This window comes from Chiloscyllium plagiosum, chromosome 11 (genome assembly GCF_004010195.1).
Source record: "Chiloscyllium plagiosum isolate BGI_BamShark_2017 chromosome 11, ASM401019v2, whole genome shotgun sequence".
Lineage (NCBI taxonomy): Eukaryota > Metazoa > Chordata > Chondrichthyes > Orectolobiformes > Hemiscylliidae > Chiloscyllium > Chiloscyllium plagiosum.
The window spans coordinates 17,179,184-17,194,810 of record NC_057720.1 but is presented as its reverse complement, the minus strand read 5'-3'; the positions used below and the strand labels follow the sequence as shown (position 1 = coordinate 17,194,810).

Sequence of the window (15,627 nt, the reverse complement as noted above, 5' to 3'; positions counted from 1 at the left end):
AGATGCTAGATGTTAGACCACTGGGATATCGTACCTTAGTTTATCCCTATCACTCTTCTTGAATAATGGTAAAATGGAATAAACCACATCAGCAGTCCTCCAGTATTCTGGCACCTCTCCTGTGGCAAGAGAAGACTTGAATAATAATTTGAAGGATGCTGCTGACTTCTTCTTTGCCTCCCACAACAGCCTGTGATGGATCTCATCTGGGAATTATACAATTTTAAGACTGCTATAACTGCTAATGCCCCCTTCCTCTCAATTGTAATTTGCTCAAGCATATCACATTCTCCTCCCTGATTTTAAATGCCTCATTGTCCTTCACTATAGTTAATACAGATGCAAAATATTCATTCAGAACATCAGCTATGTCTTTCAGCTCCATTCAGTTTGCGACTTTTGGTCCTTAATGGGCTCTGTTTTTTTTTCCCTGGGTAACCTCTTGCCCTTAATGTACTATAAAATGCCTTTTGGATTTTCTTTCATTTTACGTACCTGTGTTTTCTCATGCTTCCCTCTTCACTTCCCTAATTTTTTTAAGCAACACTTTGCATTTCCTATTTACCTGAGTCCTTGAAATTTACCATGTATTTCCTTTACGCTCCTTATTTAATCCTCTATATTACTCAACATCCAAGGTATGTTGGTGCCACCCACTAACTTTATGGGAGCATGTAGGGGTGGCACAATGGCTCAATGGTTAGCACTGCTGCCTCATAGCGCTAGGGACCCAGGTTCAATTCTAGCCTCTGGCAACTATCTGTGTGGACTTTGCATCTTTTTCCTGTGTCTACAGGGTATTCTCTTGGTACTCCAGTTTCCTTCCACAGTCCAAAGATGTGTAGGTTAGGTGAATTGGCCATGCTAAATTGCCCTGTGGTGTCCAGGATGTGTGGGCTAGGTGGATTAGCCATGGGAAATGCAGGGTTACAGGGTTACCACAATGGGGATGGTGGGACTGGATGGGATACTCTTTGGAGGGTCAATGTGGACCCATTGTGCTTTTGATGTAGGCCCTGAACTCTGTTCCCTTTTTCAAACTATCACTTCTCTGATGTAGATTTTCTGACAAGTAGCTGCTTGCAGTCCACTTTGACCAGGACCTATCGATCACATTAAAATTGGCCTACCTGCGATTCAGATTCTTTATTTCTGGTCCACCTTAACTTTCATTGAGTTACGGTTACAAGGAACCTGAGGTAACTTCATTATGAATAGAAGTACTCTATCCTGCTAACTCTAGAGCTGCTTTAAAACCCTGCGAATTGTGTTATTACATCTAGCTGAAAGCATCCTGCTTAATCGTGTTTTCTGGGATCAAGAATGGCTTTCATGTTAGTTTAATTAATCAACCCACTCGGTGTTCTTGATGGAAGAGCATTTAAAGCATGTTTCTGTATACTTTTATTTTATCTTCTTCTGTTTATCTTCATATCAGTGCAAGCTATTGTAAAAACTCCAGTGCCATTAATGATAGTTGTAGTGTTAAAATTGTGTTAAATGTTTTATACATACAAAGTCATAGTGCATCAAGTTTCCATAGTGTGTCATTGTGGAAAAATGTAGAGTGGTAACTCAAAACCCAATTCACATGCACTAATTAAATTTGTTTTGTTTTCCACATTGATATTTCAGCTTACATTTTTTAAGATGCAGCTATTGGCAGTGCAAGTGAAATAAATGAGTAAACTTTTCATCTTATTTGATGGTCAGTTCCCCAATTTATGGAAAAGTTCTGATTTTCTACTGAACTTATGATTCAAGTTTACACTTGCACAGAAAAATAAACTAACTAATCGTCTCCATATATGTAAACAAATTAGTCATGTTTTTCCTTGAAAACAAATAATTATTGTTCTGAATATCACTAAAAGCTTAAATACAGTCATGTTTAGCAATTAATCTGACTTTTAGTCCCATTTTTATTTGCCTTGTATTTTTATTATTTTGAATGTAATGGTGCTCTGAATTGTGAATTTGACCACACACCTTGGATTTTGATTTTGTTTTAGGTGACTTACCTGTTTTCTGATATATCTTGTCATATTGTCTTGAATTATTTCAGAAATGATGCCATTTGAATAAATATGCATTTGAAACAATCAAAGTAGTCAATCAGACCATCAAAACTAATGCATGACCTGTTAAATAATGGGATTGATTCATGTAATTAAAACTACTTCTAGTTAAAACCAGCAATATTCTGTGAAATCCAAAAGTGTTGCTGGTTGTTTTTCAAAGCCGGAAAGCATGTTGGTTATTAAAAGGTAGATGTCCTCAACCAATGCTGCTGTTGAAAGTTTTGAATAGGTTTAGTAACCTAATATGGTACCTTTTCCTGTAATTTTGTTGTATTTTAAATATCTAGCATTATCACGAGTTTTCATATTTGATCAATGTCTTTTTGCTCCAGATTGTAATTAGAATTAATGAGCCCAATGTTTTCAAGAAATGCTTGTAAATGCCAAACATTGCGGACTGGCTGGCAAACTTAATTGTCATTGACATTGAATAGCTGTCATTTTGCTGAATTGTTAAGAATGGCTTTAGGTGAACAATGTTTTTTTTTCTGTATACACGGAACAGTAAATATATTGTTAAGTAACTTAATTGTAGATTAAAGTTCACTTCGTCTCTGTGTACATTACAGTGGACAAACCTTTTTGGCACAGTCTGCTATCTTTTGTGGTATCTTTTTAACCACCAATTTGAATTCAATCAAAAATAAATAAATCTGATTTCTACTAATATGTCCACATTTTACTGGTAATGCTGTAAAACAGAAGTGGAACATTTCTGGTATTTATCTTCTTTTGTTTCTATTTATTAGTAATATCATCATTGAGTATTTTTGAATCATTTGTATAATGGCAGTTGACATTTTTTGACAGTCTGAAGATTCTTATCATTTATTATGTTTTTTAACATAAATGTTGATTTTTTTTAAAATTTGAAATCCTGAGAACTGACTAAAACCAGATTGAGAAAGAGATAAGAGGGTTATGTTGTTACTTGTACAGTATATCCAAGTGCTGTGGCCAATACTTGCCCTCAACCAACACCTCTAAATGATTTTACCTTGTTGCTATTGGTGGGATGGTGCAGTGTAACAACAATGACTACAGTCAAAAGTAAGTCAAAATAGTAAAATAAAGCAAAGAATTGCAGATATTGGAGATCTGAAACAAAAACAGAAATTGATGAAGTGTGTCATCAGATTTGAAACATTAACTGTGCTTTCTTACCACAGATGCTGCCAAAGCTGTTGAGTTTATCCTGCGATTTGTTTTTGTTTCAATAGAGTAAAACTTGCTGTGATTTCCTGAGGTGGTTAATGCAAGTTGTTGTCCTTCTATTAAATTACAGTTCTTGCTAATTGCAAAGTAGTACTGTCAGCAAATGTGGTATAGATTATCATAGCAATCTAACTGTAGGAAATTATGTGGTATGAATGATTCATCTTGATTACAAGTTTGGTGCCTTTATTGAGCATTGTGTATTTGTATGTGTAGATGACATGGTATCTGAGCCAAGTTATGCCTTTGGGAGAGTGGAGACTTCAATTCTTTGAACTAAACTTCTGGAATAATTGCTTAACATTACAAAATGGATCTTTTTCATCTCTCCCTAACCTGAATTGAAACATGAGCACTGGCTACAGAAGTCTTTTTCAAATTATGATCTTTGTTTTAAGGGCTGTAGTCTAATGAGGTAATGTCATCAACATCAATTTACACCTATATCTGTATTGATTCTTTTACTTTTAACTAAACTGCAGCTGTTAACATAGAGTAGGAAGATTTCTAATTCCCAAGAGCAGGTGGATGAGGAGTAGTTGTTTTTAAACAATTTTATGGGAAATAAAGGTAACTTAATATAGCATTATGTCAAACACGAAATGACCAGTCTCTTCAACTTGCACTTACTGTTACTTCAATCTGTTGCATTCGCCAATGACAGTGACAAGCTGCTCAGATCCCTGACTTGACTGCTGTGATACATCTGACCTCGCCTCTGGGTTGTGGAGCTTCTGAAGGCCCTCCCTCAAACTGCCCTATGAAAAGGCAAACTGTGTTTTGGAGATTAGGCAGTAGATCAAGGTGGGAAATGGGAGCATGTTAATTGGAGTTCCTATTTATGTGTGCCTTTTCACCATCCTAACTTTTCAGTGAGGATAACCGAGAGAAATCTGTCACATGGTGTACAGATTGTGGTGAGCTACAAAGGTGGATGAATAAATGATATAGTAGAAAGTAAATGCTGGGTGCTACTTAACATCGAGTGGATGAGGACTCATGTAATGGAGTTTATTTTGAAAGACAGAGGAAAAGCAGATGGGGGCATAATTCACAAGTTAAAGTTGGATTAACAAGTATGTGCAGTTTTTCTGATATAGCAAGTCATTAAATTAAGAGCTGAGTGTAAGACACATGCTGCTCACCACCTCTGATTCCTACAACCACATATTCTCTTTGAGAACGCTAAGTTTCCTCCCTTTGTCTTTGTCTGCTTGAATTCAAAACTAATATCAAATGACCCCAGAGTTCAGGTTCCTGGCTTTTGATTCACGTCTGGCTGCACCCCTCCTTCCAACCCAACTCCCTTGCAAATATGGTCCTATGTCTCTTATCCTCAGTATATCCTAAAGTACTTCTATTGATTCTGTCATTGAAGCTGGGTGTTGCAGTTTGTATGTCATCCATCATGAACAACTCTAATTTCCGCTTGCGCATTCAGCCTTTTAAATACAGCCTAGATTTCTCATCATTCTGGTTGTACACCATTGGGATACATTATTTCTAATTAATGCAGTTTTCCATAAGTTGGACCAAGGAAAGAGAAAAAAAGGGTAATTATTGTTAGCCAAATTCAGTAATATAAAATTCCGAAGTCAAAGTTAATTACTTGATTCCTTTATCCCTCCATGTGCTTATCTACTTTCTTTCTAAATGCATTTATACCTAGCCTGTCCATCTTTTCTATCCATTTCTAGTATCAGTATCATGCCAATGACATAAGATCACTTTCTTATTTTGTTTTACTTAATTTGGAAAAATTATGCATTGTCATTTGCATGGGTGATTAAATATGATGATTTTGCTGTTTCAATAGGGAGTTACATTTGGACGAAAGGTCAAGAATTAAGGTTAGAGTGGCTGTTGCCCAGGTTTGTCCCATACCAGTTTAAAAAGGTCTTTCTGCTGGGATTATAGAATTTGATCTCTGGTACTAGTGTGCAATGTAGCTACAATGTGAGAGTTTTAATACATTAGCAACACACAGTGAATCATCCGAGTAGCAAAACAGAATTTGTGTTGAGATTGGATGCCAATCTAGTCACGGTATATTGAGTTCAGTTTTACTTTCTATGTTATTTGGATTAGAGATAAACACAAGACATAATACTAAAGCTATAAAATACAAGCTAGCTTGAGTTAAGTACTTTCTGTGCTAAACTTAAAGCTAGATATTTTAAAGTAATTCTGTTTCCATATGTACATCAATTCACAAAATGCAAACCATTCCAGATTACTGAGATTATTTTTATATTGCAAAGTTTTGTTTCTTTGTAAGAAATCCAGTTTTATTGGGTTGATGAGCATTAATGCATTAACAACTTTAATTATCACTCCTGAATATAACGTATGTCACTTAAATGAAATGTGTTACTACATTTTTTATGCTTATGTTTGTTGAAATCTGTAAAATTTAAGAGCAGAGAGGAAAAGTAAATGAGCTGTTACCTGTAGTAGATGCTACCTGTCATGTACATTTTATATATATAAGAGTGAAGTCTTGCTCAAACTATTCAGTTAGAATTAGAATATCCTTTATTGTCACGTGTACTCAACTGCAGAAGTCCAGTGAAATGTTTTACTCTGTCACCTCTTAGGGCACCATCTGAGGTACAAAGAATCGAGGTATAGATCTTGGATACAAACGTGGAATAAAAAGAAAAGTAATTGCATTACTTTACAGTGATTCATAGTGTATAATAGTTAAAAGGATAACATTACAATCAGATCAACAAATTGCAAGTAAACATTACATTGCAGTAGCTCAGTGCAGCGGTTACCACACATGGTCTGACCGCCTGCACCAACAACTGTCCCCGCTGTGCTCCAATCCTCCAGTCCACTCCATACGAACTCTCAGTTGCTCCAAGGTAAGTTTTTTTTTGTTTTCCCTAGGATTCACTTCCCTGCTCCGGGACTGGCCACCCCGTGCAAGCCTCCGCTCTGGGATTGGCCTCTGGGGCTCACCAGCTCCTCCATTCCCCTCCAGGTAGGTCCAAGTCAGAAGTTGAAAAAAAAATCTCAAAGGGAGGAGAAAGAAAGAAAAAAGAAAAAACGGGTGGAACAGAGGAGCGACAGTTGGAGCGTCTTATCTGCTGTCATCTTGCTAAGGCACTAGTCAAACTACAGCTGGAATACTCTAAACCATTTTAAGTTCCTCTAAGAAAGAAAAGATATACTGGCACTGGAGGCAATCTAGAGAAATTTCACTAGGCTCCTCTACATGTGGAGGGACTGCTTTATGAGGGGAAGTTGAGTAAGTTTGGTCAGTACTCATTGTAGTTTAAAAGAATGAGAAATTATCTCATTGAAGTGGACAAGATTCTTTTGAGAATAAATAATAAAAACCTGCTGGAAATCTGAAACCGAAATTGCTGCAGAAACTCAGCAAGTCTGGCAACATCAAAGTTAAGGAGTCCAATGACCCTTTGGAACATTTCTGAAGAAGGGTCACTGGACTTGAAATGTTAACTGCTTTCTCTTCATAGATGCTGCCAGATCTGCAGAGTCTCTCCAAGACTCTTAGGGGACTTGATAAGATAGATGTGGAAAGGTGGTTTTGTGGGACAGTTTAGGACCAGAGGGCATAATCTCCGAGTAAGCTGTTAGCTACTTTAAGACTGAGGTGAAGAGAAATTTCTTCTGAGGGTAGACAATCTGTCGAATTCTTGACCACAGAAGGTTGTAGAGGTTAGGTAAAGTATACTTGATCTGCGATAGATAATTTTTAATCAGTAAGGAAATCAAAGGTTATGGGAAAAAATCCAAAAGTGGAGTTGAGGATCCAAATCAGCCATGATCTCATTTAATGGCATTGCAGACTTGATGGGCGGACTGGTCACCTTCTGTTTCCACATCTTATAGTCTGCCAATTAGTTGAAGGTGTTGACATTATGCTAATACTATTACATTAGGGAAGATCAATATATCATATGAATGATAGTAAAAGTACAAATGCAATGACACAAAAGGTATAGGTAATGTCCAACTATTTTGCTGGACACGATTTGTAATATAGTTTCATCTGTCTTGAGCTCACTTGCTGGCTAACCCACATTGCATTATGTGGTGAAATTAACATCTATTATCCAAAGAGTTTTTTTTCTTAACCTCATACTGTTAGTGTGAGTAATTCAGCTACAGTTTACTTGGAAATCTCTTATCCCAAAAGGCTGTGAATGTTGGGTCATTTGAAACTTTCAAGACTGAGATCGATGGCTAACGGTATCAAGGGAAGCTAAATTGGGGGTGATAGCCATGAACTATTTGAATGTTGGAACAGATTCAAGAGGTTGAATAAGCTTGGCGTACTTAAGTTCCTATGTTTCAAACACTTTATAAATGGCCAGTTGGTATTCTTCCACTTCTTCACTGTTCCCTATCTCTGCAGTCTTCTCCAGTCTTGCCAGTTTCTGGGATCTCTGCATGCCTTCAATTCTAGATTAGAGTGGTGCTGGAAAAGCACAGCAGTTCAGGCAGCATTCAAGGAGCAGGAAAATCGATGTTTCGTCAAAAGCCCTTCATCACGAATATCTATTCCTGATGAAGGGCTTTTGCTCGAAACTTTGATTTTCCTGCTCCTCAGAATGCTGCCTAAACTGCTGTGCTTTTCCAGCACCACTCTAATCTAGAGTCTGGTTTCCAGCATCTGCAGCCCTTGTTTTTGTCTAGATGCCTTCAATTCTGGTCTGTCTCAGCTCAACGCAATCCCAGCCCTCCCCAAGTTTGGTGAAAGTACCTTTGGTTCTTTGGGCCCTAAGCCTGGAAATTTTTGTAGAAATTTCTCTACCTGTTTACCTTTTCCTCTTGAATTTACCTTTTTCTAGTTTTTGTCAACTATCTTAATTGCTTTTTGCCTGGTTTGGTGTCAAATTGTTTGAGAACACTGCAATGAAATGCTTTGGGACACCTTACGTTAAAAGTGCTATATAAATACAAGTCATTGTTGCCATAATTATGATTAATTTTACTTTGTACTGTACTAAACCTTGCATTTATTATTTTGTTTTATTGCAATCACACTAAAACTTAGCCAGATTTCCTAAGGATAATGTCTAAAGGTTAAGCAGCTGTTTGTCTCCACTTTCTAACTTTTTGGCACTGATCAATGGAATGTCGGACTCCAGTCCATCTGCATTAAATTGTGTCACGGGATGTACATTTCAGGAAACTAGTGGAAACAAAATAGAGTACCATGAAAATAGTTGACTGCATGCAGAGGGAACTGGTGATGGAAAAATTAGAAGTTGCGCAATGTTTAGAAAGGTGGTTTGTGAAAAGAACAGTAATAAATAGATGAAATAAATCTAAATGTAAATTTGCTTTCTATCATTGACAACTCTCCATTATTTTGCACCAGGAAAAAGAAATCAGCTAGACTGTCTAGACCAGTGTCGACATATCAAAAGTGTAGATTGCTGGGCACATGTTGTTTATCACAGAAAATACGCTGGACTTGCTACAATAAAGGCAGTTGCTGTGGGCTAGTGTCTGCCAAATTTTAATCATTGTTATATTTTAAAGTGAGAAGGAGTTATAGTATGTTCTCACTAAGTATATGTATGTTTATACTTTTCAATTATTTCCACATTTTAAAGATCATAAAGAACTTTGTTTTTTGAAGTTAGGAAGTAATACACATGGCTGCTTAACAACAGACCTTGATTTTGCGAGCAGTCATTCCTTATATTTACCCTTACCAACAAACTTCCATTAGGCTTTTGCATTGAAACTTTGTGCATAGCAATCATTTTTGATGCAACACTCTTTTTGAAATAATCTAGAACCTAAGAAACAGGGTAGGCAAGTGTGTATCTCCTTAACTGATGAGGTAGAAAAATACTAAGGGGTGCAACATCTGGATAAAATAGCATGCATTGGAATAATTCATTCAATGCCAAATAATGCACAATAAGCAAAAGAAAGGGAAAATAGTATGTGATGAAGGGAAAGTTAAAGATACTTCCAAATGTTCAAACTTAACAATATGTAAATCTGATGATGTCAGACTGCTCACAATAAAAGTGAACTTTCGTTGTCAGCAAGGTTTGACAGCATATAAGGCTTCATTCATGTGTGCTGTGCCTGAAAGATGTTTATTGGCTCATTGTCTGCTGATTCTTCTGCAGTTTCTTTGCCAGGTTTTGTCAGTGATGATTTTCCATTTGCATTCTGCTCATGGGTGCAGAATGAGGAGCAACGTCCTTAGCCTACGTGAGCTGGAGCAGAACTCAAACATGCCAACTGAGCTAATCAGCTCAATTAAACTTTACCATGCCATTAAAACAAAATGGTCACACTACAATAAACAAGCCTTAAATTTTCAAAGAAATGTGATGGATTAATTATATGAACTTCACACTTCTCATGTGTTTCAATGTCAAGGCCCAGCAGGACACTTAGTATTCACAGGGGTAACTTGAACAGTGATGTCCTGATTTTCATCTTTTAATTGCAGATACTCCATCACTGGAAGTTGATGTCCAGTTTGTTCTTTCATCATGATGTTGATAGTCTCGCCACTATTTTTGTCTCAAATCTTAAGACAAGATGACGAGATTGCAAATGTGGAAATCTTAAGACGAGATGGCCCTCAGAAGGGTTTTTCAGATTAGGAATAAGTTTCCTCTGTTCTGTAGGTAGAAAGGTGGAGGTACGAAATATGTGTAGCAAGTTCAACTTTTGGGCTAGGAAATATGATTTATTCTCACTAAACTCTATACTTTATTTTTAATTTTTTAATGTCATCAGCTGAATTTAAAATGTTGAAGCTTCTACCATTAATTGTAATCAATATACATAAATGAAACTTTAATTTTCACATTTAAAGGAATATATTATATTAACCCTGCACTTCTCATCCCAGTTATTTGTACTGCTTTCCACTTGTTCATGCTAATTTTTATGTTCCATTGTATTTAATGACTGTGACGGGCAATTTAAGTGTAAGCTGACATCAGGAAATGTGTCCATGACTTTGGATAGATTCAGGTTGAAGTTTCAAATTTACCCAGTAAGAAATGTGTGTATTGAGAAGACTGTGATACCCAGCACTCAACAAGGGTTTATATACCACTTCCAACCTTTTCCCAATCTGAATATCACTCATTAACCCTGGTTGTTTGCTCCATTTATCAACCATTGTAATGTCTGTGTTATGACAAGGGATATTCCTGATTGGTAGAAGTGGTCAGAGGTAAAGGCAATGCCTTGCCTCCCGTCCCCAGTGCTGAGTCCTTCAATTAGGCACTTGGTGCAGTTGAATAAGGGAAATCCTAGGATCCTGTCAGCAAACTCAGTAAGGATTTGCTTCTCATTCTCTTGCATGGTTACTTCTGCCACCTACATTAATTGCCCACTTAAGTATCTGAATTAGTGTCTGGATTGGAATGCAATCCGTGAGTATTCCTGCCCTAGACTTAATCAGGAGGAGGCAGGAAAGCTGTAGGGTCCTCAACTTCCCAGTCAATTATTTGCCCTCCTGCTTTTATAATTTGCCAGTGGGTGTGGATTTAAAGGGTATCAAATTCCACCTATTGCTTACAGTGTATTTTTTTTCTGTTCAATTCTGCGTTACCTACATTATAGCAGTGCATTATCAGTTTTAAAGCTCTGTGTACATCCAGATGTGAAAGCGGCTGCATAAATGCAAATTTTTCTTTCTTGTTAGTTGTAACATTTAGTAGATCTACCTATGTCAAATAAGGAAACTCTCATTTCTATAGCTATACAAAAAATAAAAAAATTAACCCATTTAACATGCAAATAATACACTGATTACATATAGGAGCATAAGAACAGCAATAGGCCATTCAGCTCTTTGAGTCTGTTCCATCATACAATGAGGTCATGGCTCGTCTGTGGCCTAACTCCATGTGGTTGCCTTTGTCCTGTATCCAGGCAAAAGTGAGGACTGCAGATGCTGGAAATCAGAATCTAGATTAGAGTGGTGCTGGAAAAGCACAGCCAGTCAAGCAACATCTGAGGAGCAACCCTTCATCAGGGCTTCAGTCCTGATGAAGGGCTTTTGCCCGAAACATCGATTTTCCTGCTCCTCGGATGCTGCCTGACCGGCTGTGCTTTTCTAGCATCTCTCTAATTTAGACTTTGTCCCATATCCCTCAATACCTTTTTGCTTAACGAACATTTATCTATCTCAGATTTTAAATTAGCAAGTTGCCTGTGTCTGCTGTCATTTGTGGAAGAAAGTTCCAATTATCTACCACCCTGTGGTATGTAGAACTACTTCCTAAAATCTCCCTTGAACTATCTGGCCGTAATTCTTAGACTATCCCCGATAGTTCTAAAAGAAACTCTGCAATCCTCTGCCACTCAATCTAAAACAAATGCATTCACTTTGAAGAAGAGTAGCTTTAAAAACTGTTTCTGTTCTTCATCCCTTCAGGTTTCTAAGAATTCTACTGTTCAGTTTCCAATAGTAAACTTTACTTCATCAAGATCATTGGAAGAACATTTGCTTCCCCAAGACAGCAAACATTTACTGCAGTGGACACAGACAAAATATGGATCCGTGACTTCCTTCACTGAACTGAATAAGGCTAATAACATTTACATCAAAGTGGGTGAAGGTGGGTCAACCTTACTTTAACGAGCAATGTTTGTACCTAATGGCCAAGCTATGGTAGTCACTGTGGATTCTTCATTATTAGAGATGTAGCTTATCAAGTTATGCTGTTATTCAAATTCATAATGACCTTTGTTTATCTTCCTAAACTATATATTAGTATTATGTATGTATATTACCTCATACCAAGGAATGCATATTATTTGTTGTTCTTGTGGTTCTGTTCGCCGAGCTGGAAATTTTTGTTGCAAACGTTTCGTCCCCTGTCTAGGTGACAGCCTCAGTGCTTGGGAGCCTCCGGTGAAGCGCTTCTGTGGTGTTTCCTCCGGCATTTATAGTGGCCTGTCCCTGCCGCTGGTGTTCATGAATTTGGATCGTTAGCTGTCTTCCTGTTTGTCCTATGTAGTGTTTTGTGCAGTCCTTGCATGGGATTTTGTACACTACATTGGTTTTGCTCATGCTGGGTATCGGGTCCTTCGTTCTGGTGAGTTGTTGTCTGAGAGTGGCTGTTGGTTTGTGTGCTGTTATGAGTCCTAGTGGTCGCAGTAGTCTGGCTGTCAGTTCGGAAATGCTCTTGATGTATGGTAGTGCCTAAGAGAAAGACAACGGAACGGACATGCTGCAACCCAAAGGACTAGCCACACTACCATACATCAGGAGCATTTTAGAACTGACATGGGATGTGGGCATTGCTATAGTTGTCCATTATAATTGCACTTCAGATGGCGAGTTACCTTCTTAAAACACTTCCATCCCTGTGGTGTTGGAAAGATAGTTCCAGGATTTTGATCCAGTGCTGGTGAAAGAATGACAACATACTTCTAAGATATGAGGTATGTTACTTAGAGGGGGTTTGCAGGACGTTGTATTCCCATATGTCTGTTGGCCGTGGCCTTCAGAGTGGTGGAGGTTGCAGGTTTGGAAGGAGCTGCAAAAAAGAAGCATGGTAAGTTAATGTAATACATCTTATAGATGGTACACACTGCTGCCATTGTGGGTCAGTGCTGAATGGAGTGAATGTAGACATAGTTGGATGGGTTGCTGTTCTAATGGGCTGCTTTGTCCTGGATGATTCCAAGCTCCTTAAGTTTTGTTCTATTCTTTCACAGGTTGTATACTTCACTATCTAGGCCAACATTTGTTACCCATCCCCTAACTTTTCTTGGGAAGGTAGTGGTGAGCTGCTACTTTGAATCACTGCAGTCCATGGAGTAGGTCGTCTCTGTAAAGCTGTTAGAAAAGGAGTTCCAAAGGTTTAATCCCTTGGCAATAAAGAAGCAACCATATGGTTGCAAATTGGAATGGTGAATGGCTTGGAGGGGAAATCTGCAGTTGTGGAGGAGTTTGGACTCATCCAAGCAAGTGGAGAGTATTCCATTACACTTCTGACTTGTGTCTTGTAGAAGTTTTGCAGAGCTACGAGGTTTGTCAAAGACTCTGACCTGCTTTTGCAGCCACAGTAATCATATGGATGATTTAATTCCATTTCTGGTCAGTGCTATATCCTAGAATAATGATGGTGGGGGATTCCGCAATGGTATGCTTTTGAATGCCATGGAGAAATGGTTAGATTTACCCATGTTGGAGATGTTCATCGCTTGGTATTTGTGTCACAAATGTTATCTGAAACACTGATAGTTTTCCAAAATATTTTGTAAATTGGCAATTTAATAAACATTCGTAATTGTCACAGATAATATTTCTGACCTCTCCTAGATCCCTTGTTGCCACCAACTTGCATCATAGAAAAGAATTTTCTATCCCAGAATTATCTTGCAGCATATCTTAAGACTCAGTCTGCACATGGCTGTTTACTACCCAACCCAACAGAAGGAAAGGAAGTTCATCTCATTGAACTTGAATCACCAAGTTCAAGTCCTTACAGGTAAATTGATACTTTACTTGCTTTCTGCTCTTGGACTGTTCAATTGCTGAGTTTAACACACATGTCTAATAAAGATCAGTCACATTACTTATGATTAAGAGTGATGTTAAACCTATAGATGTCACAAAACATTAGTTATGCATTTAAGTTAAATATTTTTCTATATATTTATGTATCATATTTCTAAATAGGGATTACACTTGAAACTGCAATTAATCTCCAAATCAAGATATTCCAAAGCTTTCAATTCTGTTGCAACATAGTAATTCCTAAGTATCTATTGCTTTCTTATTAATTAACTCAGTTTCTATTTTGTGGCAGAGAAACAGAAAATAAATTCATTTTTACAAATAGGTTATTTAAAAAATAAAAACCAGCATTGCAACCTGTTTTGTTATCTCTAATACGTACTGTATTGGTGAACTTGAGAACACTTTTGACATGTAGTAATCAGATTTATGAACTATATGCATTATGATGGTTCTGCTTTCATTACTTGGGTAGCATTAACATGGAACAATGAACAGTACAGAACAGGAACAGACCCTTTAGCCCACCAAGACTGCATTGATGCATGAAGCCTTTCTAAAATAAAAATATTTTACCTCTACGTGGTTCATATCCCTCTGTTCCCTGTCTATTCATAGATCTGTCAAGCTGCCTCTTAAATGTTGCTATTGTATCTGTCGCCACCACATCCTATGGCAGTGCATTCCAAGCAGACTATTTAAAAAAAAATTCCTTCTCTCATCTCCTTTAAACTTACCCTCTTTTACTATAAATCTATATCCCCTAGTATTTGACATTTCTACCCTGGGAAAAAGATACCGACTATCCATTCTATCCATTGCCTCTCATAATTTTATACACTTCCATCAGGTTGCCCTTCTTCCTCCGATGTTCATGTGAAAACAAATCAAGTCTGTCCAATCTCTCCTCATAGCTAATACCCTCCAAATCAGACGACATGCTGGTAAACTATTTCTGTACCTTCTCCAAAGCCTCCACATCCTTCTTGTAGCGGGACAACCAGAACTGTACACAATACTCCAAGTGTGCCCTAACTAGAGTTCTATACAGCTATGACGTGACTTGCCAATTTTTATACTTTATCCCCTGACCGATGAAAACAAGCATGCATTATGCCTTCGTGACCACATAATCCATTATTGTTGCCACTTTCAGCGAACTGTGGACCTGTACACCTTTGTATGTTAATACTGCTAATGGTTCTGCCATTTACTGTGTCTTTACCTCCTGCGTTAGATCTTGCAATATGCATTTGTCTGGATTAAACTCCATCTGCCTTTTCTGCGCCCAAGTGTCCAGTCTGTCCATATCCTACTGTATCCTTTGGTAATCCTCCTCACTACCCGCAGTTCTCCCAATCTTTGTGTCATAAACATTCTTCTAGATGGCCCCTGATGACCATTATATCACAAGCCACCATATGTTAAACTGCAGGCTTCTTGAAAGTGGTTGTCAAACTGCAATGTCCAGCTTATAAGAATTAGGAGCAGGAGTAGATCATTCAGCCCTTCAGGTCATTTAATACAATCATGACTGATCTCATCTTGGCCTGAAACCCATTTCCTGCTCAGTCTCCATAACCCATCAACCAATGACTAGTTAAAAATCTGTGCATCTCTCCCTAAATTTACTTAATATCCCATGTACTTTTTTAAACATTGTGTATCTTTGAAACTCCAGAGTACAGGCCTAAACTGTTCAATTTCTGTTCATAAGACAAACCCCTCATCTCTGGAATCAATATAGCGAACCACCTATGAAGTACTTACAATGCAACCACATCCCTCCTCAAGTAAGTACTCCAGATGTAGTATCTCTAATGCCTTGTATAG

At 37.7% G+C, this 15,627-nt stretch overlaps 1 protein-coding gene across 4 annotated transcripts in view; it reads left to right on the top strand.

Annotated features, from left to right (window-relative positions):
• Positions 1-15,627, top strand: part of tgfbr3 (transforming growth factor, beta receptor III) — a 181,546-nt gene that overhangs the window by 117,030 nt on the left and 48,889 nt on the right. For all 4 annotated transcript variants that reach the window (XM_043698779.1, XM_043698780.1, XM_043698778.1 and 1 more), the window contains 2 exons: positions 11,701-11,884; positions 13,597-13,765. In XM_043698779.1, the coding sequence (XP_043554714.1) occupies positions 11,701-11,884; positions 13,597-13,765 (353 nt within the window). The remainder of the gene's footprint in view (positions 1-11,700; positions 11,885-13,596; positions 13,766-15,627) is intronic.